This window comes from Saimiri boliviensis, chromosome X (genome assembly GCF_048565385.1).
Source record: "Saimiri boliviensis isolate mSaiBol1 chromosome X, mSaiBol1.pri, whole genome shotgun sequence".
NCBI classification, from domain to species: domain Eukaryota; kingdom Metazoa; phylum Chordata; class Mammalia; order Primates; family Cebidae; genus Saimiri; species Saimiri boliviensis.
This window is the reverse complement of record NC_133470.1, coordinates 46,195,758-46,204,178: the sequence shown is the minus strand read 5'-3', so window position 1 is coordinate 46,204,178 and position 8,421 is coordinate 46,195,758. Positions and strand designations below refer to the sequence as shown.

General features: G+C 49.8%; 1 protein-coding gene across 1 annotated transcript in view; it reads left to right on the top strand.

The window, feature by feature from the left end:
• Positions 1-4,866: 4,866 nt before the first annotated feature.
• DGKK (diacylglycerol kinase kappa) overlaps positions 4,867-8,421 on the top strand; it is a 97,436-nt gene continuing 93,881 nt past the window's right edge. Inside the window, exons 1-2 of the mRNA XM_039475601.2 lie at positions 4,867-5,292; positions 5,722-5,952. Of these exons, the coding sequence (XP_039331535.1) occupies positions 4,867-5,292; positions 5,722-5,952 (657 nt within the window). The remainder of the gene's footprint in view (positions 5,293-5,721; positions 5,953-8,421) is intronic.

Below are 8,421 nucleotides of genomic sequence, written 5' to 3'. Positions count from 1 at the left end.
GTAAATACATCTTAACTGTGGAGTGCTTCACTTCAAAAAAACATAAAAACAGAACCAATAAAATGAGCATACCCTGGGTGGATTATTATATTACATACATATTCAAAAAGTTTCCTCTAAACAGTGACCTCTTTGAGTGAGCTTGTTTACAGATTATTGACTGCCATCCAAAAAGAGAGTGAGACGTGAGAAACCTCAAGGTAAAAATGGAAGAGTCGCTGCTCCTTTGACAGGCTCAAGAAAGAAAAAACATTAAGGCAGCCATCCCACTCTGCTATGGAGAGGATTTACACAGTCTCTGTCTCATAGCCCCCAGCTCACAGCCCTCAGCTTTGTGCTCTGGTCTCCCTCAGCTGGGAATTGAGTGACACCAGTTCTAAATGTCTGTTCCACCACCAATTATGTCTGTGACCTAAGACATGGCACTTAATCTCACTAGACTTGTGTTTTCTCATCTGTTAAAGGGTAGGGAGAAGGGGTATGTGATGAAAGTCCGAATTTGCTTGCCTCACACATTTGTTGAGAGTCTGAAGTGAGATAATATATGTGAAAGTACTTTAAAAATCAAAAGACATTATACAAATGCAAGGTATTAACTTTTTAACTCTCCAATCCTCTATGGATTAACCCTAGGAGACTAGAGTGAGTAAAGTTTAACAGGTTTGCATTTTAATACCATCTAAATTAATTGTCTGAATCCTCTACTTTCTCCATAAATGCTGTCTGTTCTTAAACCCATCTCCTTATTTTATTTAGTAGATTGCTATAAAGGTTGCTATTTTGGCTTGGCACATCCCAAGGTGGAAAGGATAGGGGAGGCTGGCAGCTGCTAACACTCAGGAGAGACACTGATTTCTTCCCAAATTGCTCTAAAAGGCAGGACTTAGGGAATTGAAAGCTACTGATTAAGGAGGGAAGGGCTTCCCCTCTAGCAGTATGGTGCCAGTCTCTCATTCAATAAAGAAAATGAAATGGTCCATTTGACCCAGCAATCCCATTACTGGGCATATACCCAAAGAACTATAAATCATTCTACTATAAAGACACATGCACACATATGTTCATTGCAGCCCTGTGTACAATAGCAAAGACCTGGAACCAACCCAAATGCCCATCAGTGATAGACTGGACAGAGAAAATGCGGTACATACTATGGAATACTATGCAGCCATAAAAAATGATGAGTTCATGTCCTCTGTAGGGACTTGGATGAATCTGGAAACCATCATTCTCAGCAAACTGACACAAGAACAGAAAGCCAAACACTGCATGTTCTTACTCATAGGTGGGTGTTTAACAATGAGAACACGTGGACTCAGGGAGAGGAGCATCACACACTGGGGGCAGTTGGTGGGGGTAGGGGAGAGACAGCGGCAGATGGGGAGGGAGGGTAGGGTAGGGAGGGATAACATGGGGAGAAATGCCAGATATAGTATGCACTTAAAGTTAAATAAATAAATTAAAATAAATAAATAAATAAATAAGAAAAAGAAAAAAGAAAATGAAATGGAAACAAGAAGGGAGAAGAGCTTTAACTTGTTCACATTTCTCAGCTTTTCTCTCCTTTGCCTCTCCAGAACTCTGAGCCTGGCTGAAATTGAGAACTCCACGCTGGCTTGGATAAATTTTATTTTGGGTGGAGTCAGAGTAAATGTTGGCAGTTGGGTGAGATAGTGCACTGTATATTCAAAAGATGTGAGCCTACCATGCTGATCTACTGATAGATCCTTCATCCAGCCCAATCAGGTAATTTATATAACATGCCCAAAAGTCCCAGGCTAAGGACCATTTCTGCCCTGGAACATCCAGAACCATGTTCATCCAAGCCTCTGTGAATACGGTCATCATTTCAGATATGTCTGGTTAAAGAAATTCTTATGTACTTCTCGGCCTTTTAAAAAAAAATCAGTATTGTTTAATTTAAAAAGAGCCTCTTAGGAGATCATTAATCATTAGAAATATCAAATACTGCTGAAAAGCAATGCAGAAAAAGACACCGTAACTAGTAACCTACAATGAATCATCCACTTAACAGACATTTCCTGAATTCTGACTAAGACCTCAAGCCCTGGGTTAGGTTATGAGGAAAATACAGAAGCAACTAAGTAAAACTTTGTAAAGAAATCAGCAGGTTATTGGAAAGAGGAAGGTGTAACTTAGTTACAGCAAAGGTGCCTCCACAAATCAGGCTCCAGTCAACCATTCTGGTCATTTCTCTACACTGCCTCCAATGTAAAGGTTTGTATTCAATGCTGGGCTAAGGAATCCCTGCCACACACACACAAATCCTTACTATGATATGAGGCAATAAGGTAGCTAATGATGTGCTGAGAAATAATTTTTTAAAACCTTCAGAACTAATCATAATGCAATTCAGGCAGTATATCTCCAGTAACCTACCCTAATGGAGCAAAGGCCATATACAAACAACTATTTTAGCATTCAGTCTCAAAATTACCTTGTAGCAAGAGTCTATATCATACATTTTGGCCTCATTATAGTTGAGTGTAAATTATAGACAAGCGTTTCAATAAACATAAATAAAGCAGTAACTCCAAGCAGTCCCCTGGTGGTATCCAGCTTGACAATATACTGTCTATGCCAAACTCCAAGAGGCTATCTCTAACCCAAGAGGCTGTCTTACTCTGTGACTGCTCAGCCTTCAGCCTTTCTAACTATATGTCTGGGTTTAGTAAAAAGCAAAATTTAAATATGGGATATCGGCCCCTTCTAAGGACAGGGATTTCATTAAGGTGTGAAAGCCTGAGAAGTGACCTCCAATCCCGGGCTTACTGGTTGATCAGATCTGGCACTTGTATGTGCCAGATCCAATAATGAGATCTGGCACCTGTATATTTCAGTCCTGAATTCTTAGGGTTAAAGACAGCTTGGCTACTTGAACGTGGGATGGGAGAAAGGTGAACAAGTCCAAGGATGGTGAAGAGAGTGGGCCCCTAAGGTGAATTTACTGGAAGGAGGACTGCCATGTGAGGGAATTGACAGGGCTCACCTCTCCTGGGCTTCCCATCCCCAGATGCTAAGGACGGTCTCTGCACTAGCTTAGTAGCTTCCAAGTAGTGTAACACATCTCTGGAAAGGTGGGCTTAGGCTGTGATGCTGCAGCAAGGATCTGCGAAATGCAGACCTCACCAGAGATTCTGGTCTTTGGAGTGAGTTAGGTGAAACTGTGCTCTTGTGGTATTATTTACTGCTGAGACATAGTATAGGTAACAGAAAGATGCTACAGATTCTAGAAAATTCTGGCTAGGTCAGTGTCCCTTGGCAAAAGAAGAGGGAATAGTGGGAGATATGATCTGGGAGGAAATGGCTAGAGAAGGGGCTGCAGAAGGAGGGCTGCTATCCACAACTGCAGCATTATGTGTGTGGGAGATAAATTCCCTTGTCATATTTCAAATCAGGTTTACAGGTATTTCTCCCCCTGCTGCTCCCACCACCCAGCTGTGGCTTAACGGGTAGTCTTCTCAAATTTTAATTACAATTGGCAATATATTGGTGTCTAAAGTCTAAGTCTGACTAAGATGATGGTTTGTACGTACGTGTACGTGACTATAACAGAAAGTCTCCCGGTGTGGTGGGAAAGGTGCTGCGCTAGGCATCAGTCGCTCTCTTCGCAAGAGAATCTCCCATCTCTAATGTCAGAGTGCTTCAGGAGGTGAAAAAGGTGTGGGTGTTGCAGTGAATTTCCCCAGCCCAAGATACACACACACACACACACACACACAGACACACACACACACACACACACGCACGCGCACAAGCGCGCGCTAATAAGTTTGGTTAAAAAATAAATAAATAAATAAATAAAATAAAATAAAATAAAAATTTTAAAAAGTCCTGCTGATGGCTGGGAAATCCAGCTAAAAGCACAAGGCAGTCTCCTTATGGCACAGGCGAGCCAGGCAGACGCCCAGATGGCTGCGGAGACCCCGGCTCCTGAGCGCGGAGCTCAGCTGCTGGTGCCGGGGCACTCTCAGGGCTATATCTGCAGGCTTCAGAAAGCCGGGGCTGCAGCCTCCCTCATCACACTCCTTTCCCGAATCACCTCAAACTCTGTACCTAATGGGAAACCGCTTGGATCTAGCAAAGCTCAGAAATGCCAAAACCGAAGAGGGGCAAATTTTACTTCAATCCAAAGGAGGCTGAACTCCCCTACCCCCGCCACCACACACACACACACACACACACACACACACACACACACACACCCCTTGCCGCTTAATTTCTTTTCCCGGCTTAGATAAAAAGGTAAGGTTTACTTGCCCATCAAGGCTTGGAAATGGGGAGCAAGAGGTTGGTCCGAGGCTAGGCTCACCTGCTGCTGAGGTGAGAGAGCAGACACAAGGGTGGAAGCTGTTCTGAGCAGCAGCTCATGGCTCAGTGGTTGGGGGATTGCAAAGACCCTCAACTTCTCCTCTGGCTTTTTTTTTTTTTTTTCATTCGTGTCACTAAAGAGTTAAATGTGGCCAGGCTCCAACCCGCCCCCCCAACCTCCATGCCACTCCACTCCCCCTCCCCTTTTTGTCTCTCCCCTCCTCTCCCGCGCGTCGCTAGGAGGTCATCAAGAGCTCTGCCCAGTCCGCGTTCTCAAGCCCCTCCGCTTCCCGCCTATCGGACCGGTGGCTGCTTACGAAGAGGTGTGCGCTCACTGAGGGGCGTGTTCCAGCACTAGGAGACGCTGAGCGCCCCGACTTAGATCTCAGAGCTGAGCCAGCCATGGAGTGGGCTGGGGAAAAGTTTGGCACCCTTCGAGGGGCTGCCGGACTAGAGTGGGCGGGGCGCCGGACGGTATTTTAGCCCTCCAGGCTCAGGGACACAAGCTGCCCAGACCTGAGACGGTGTGCAGCCATGGACCGCGGAGCTGCAGCTTCCCAGGACACTGCCCCGCCTCAGGATGGAGAGCAGCCCGCTGAGTCTCCAGAGCCTCCGCCGCCTTGGCCACCGCCACCACCGCCACCGGCTCCCCCACCGGCTCCGCCGCCGCCGCTCTCCGAGCCTTCGCCAGAACCGGTACCAGAGCCCTGTCCAGAGCTTGCTCCAGGACCTTGTCCGGAGGCGACCTCAGAACCAGCCACAGAACTGTACACAGAACTGGCCCCAGAACCTGCCACAGAGCCGGCCCCAGAACCGGCCCCCGAACCAGCCATAGAGCCGGCCCCAGAACCGGCCCCAGAACCTGCCACAGAGCCGGCCCCAGAACCGGCCCCAGAACCTGCCACAGAGCCGGCCCCAGAACCGGCCCCAGAACCTGCCACAGAGCCGGACCCAGAGCCGGCTCCAGAACCTGCCACAGAGCCGGCCCCAGAACCGGCCCCAGAACCTGCCCCAGAGCCGGCCCCAGAGCCGGCCCCAGAACCTGCCCCAGAGCCGGCCCCAGAGCCGGCCCCAGAACCTGCCACAGAGCCGGACCCAGAGCCGGCCCCAGAACCTGCCACAGAGCCGGACCCAGAGCCGGCCCCAGAACCTGCCACAGAGCCGGACCCAGAGCCGGACCCAGAACCTGCCACAGAGCCGGCCCCAGAGCCGGACCCAGAACCTGCCACAGAGCCGGCCCCAGAACCTGCCACAGAGTCGGCCCCAGAACCGGCCCCAGAGTTGGTCCCAGAGCCGACCCCAGAACCTGCCCCAGACTGGGTCCAAGAGCTGCCCCCAGAATCTGCCACAGACCGGGTCCCAGAGCCGACCCCAGAACTTGCCCCAGAGCCGGCCCCAGAGCTGACTCCAGAACTTGCCCTAGAGCCAGCCCCAGAGCCGACCCCAGAACCTGTGACAGAGCTGGCCCCAGAGTTCTGCCCTGAGGTGGCTCCAGAGTCCCGTCCGAGTCCAGCACCAGGTCTATTGCCATGTCCGGTGGACACTCGAGAGAGGGGTCTAAAGACCTCTCCAACGCCATTGCCATCGCCCAGAACGCCAATGTCGTGGTCCAGAATAAAGGTAAGGAAAAGACCCCCTGGAGCAGGGAAAAGAAGCAAGATGAAGTCAGATAGCTATGGAGCCCACGGGACTCCGGGTACCCCTTGCATCCCGCTTGTCTGCCACTGGCTGGCCAAGATGCTGAGAAAGATGCAGGGATGGGGGAACCCAGGGGACTGGGAAGCGGTTGGGAGGCGGGAAGCAACTTGTCGGAATCCAGAGTGGGCTGTTTGGGGCTAAAAAAAAGGGGGTGACACCAGGGAGTGGGAATCCGAGCAGTTTTCCCAGTGAGGAGAAGCGACAGTGCGGTGAGCGCCAATATCTTGAAAGAGAGGAGGAAGACACCTTCGGGGAGCGCAAGAGACCCGGAGAAGTGTTTGGGGCTGGTCCCGAGCACACAGCGAAGGGATTGAGTGGGGGCGGTGGGACACACCTCTTAGCCGCGGTCACTGCGGCAGAGGCCCAAGCTGCGGAGCCGCCGCCTGCTTGGCCCCCTCCCTGCCACTGGGGAGAGGGTGCCTCCGCTGGGCGCAACTGACAGCGCTCCAGGGAGGTGCCCGGAGCCTCTGCCGGCTCCAGCGAGCTGGTACTCTGGAAGGGGACGAGGGGCTGGGCGGCGCCCACTGGCACTGCAGGGGAAGGGAAGGGTTTGCCGGGAGGAGGGGGAGAGCATGCGTGTGTCGAAGCCACCATTCCATCTGTCTGCAAGATTTCCCAGCAGGTAGGTGCAAATGCAGTGATACAACGATGCGCAGCGTCACAAACGGGCAACTGGCATCCCGCACCAGGGCCAGTTGGAATGGTACATGAGTCCTGGTTTAGAGACACGAAAATAGGAGTCGGGATTGTCGAACGTGTGAAGGGGAACCTTCATCTCTATCAGTCTACCGCAACGCCTTCTAAATCGTTGCACTTCGCTAGGAAAAAAAAAAAAATGAGTGGCGAATCCTCCCTCAGTCGCCCAAGGGGAGTAGGGAGGAAAAGGTTTTCGTGTTTGCCTTGGACTCTGAAACCCTGCCTGCTCTTTAGCCTGAGTATGCCTGTCTTTCCTGCTTTCTCTGCATTCTCCCTACTCTTCCTTTCTCCTAAACTTCGTTCCACAAAACTGTGAAAACCATGATAATGCATACACACACCTCAATTTAGCTTCCCCTGCAGGAAAACACACACGCGCGCGCCCATTCACACACACACACAGAGAGACAGAGAGAGCGAGAGAGAGAGCGAGAGCGAGAGCGAAAGAGAGCGAAAGAGAGAGAGAGAGAGAGAGAGAGAGAGAGAGAGAGAGAGAAACGAATAACACAACACACCAACAGTGCCGGTCCATCCTGCTGCCTGGCAGACCGTAAGGACAGGGCTCAGGAACCCTTCTCCTGTGGACCGCACACTTAAAAGAATGCAGAATGCAGAAGGGGAGGGGCAGAGGTTGACATCACGAAATGGAAGCGCTGATTGCTTCCTGAGTTCTTAGTAGGGAGGCTTAAGTTTGCAAAATATCTGCAATGACGAACTACTGAAAAAGAAGGCTAAAATGAAAAGTTTCACAGAGAAAAGAAAGTGCAGAGGTTAAAAATAAATAAAACAGGACGGTGGGACACTCTGACAATTTTTTAAAAATCCAACACCCTAGCTCTTCCCTTCCCTTCCTGAAAATACCCTTTCCTGCAGTGATCTTAAGAAGGGCAAAGTTGGGGTGGCTAGATTTGGGAGCTCACCTTCACCAGGTGATTGCTCTTGTCTTTTGGAAGTTTGCGTTAAGCTGGTGGGAAAGAGGCAAGTAGGAATCACCTGACCTGTGGCCATCTTAAGCGAAATTTGGGGAACATGCCTGTGAAACTGACACATGAGGAAGTAACACCCAGCGATTGCAGCTCCTCTTTGGCCTCTGGAAGGCTGACTGGAGACCAGGACCCTTCCCACCGTGAAAAGCATCTCCCTGCTCCTGTGTGAAAGCATATCCTACCAGCTTGACAGGAAAATGTCATTGTCAGACAGATGAGGAGGATTAAGGTAAGGGGAATCAGATTAGTTTCCTCTACACAGTGCCCAGTCAGACGTGCTGGCTAGCTGACCCACAGACATTTGGCAGCACTGACCAGATCTCAGGGGTTTGGCTTTGACCTTAGTAGAGCCAGACATTTGATGAATCACTTATCTGTAGAATGGGGTTAAGAACCATGAACATCCGTTAAGAAAGTCATGCAGATTAATTAATCAGTGGCTCTGGAGAATTTTGAAGGATGCAAAGGATCTAGGTACATGCTCAAATTGTTAGGAGCCAAACCCTTTTCCAACACCGTCAATATCTGATCTTCAGTGACAGATTCATTCTCTCCTGCAACCTCCTCAGACAAATAGCACCCGCTAACATTCAAGGCAAACAGGTTGTCATCTTAGCTGGGGTGATGCTGTTCTCAAACACTGCCTCCTTGAGGCAAGCTTGGGAAACAACTATGCAACATGCACAAGTGTGCACACACTCCTAACTCA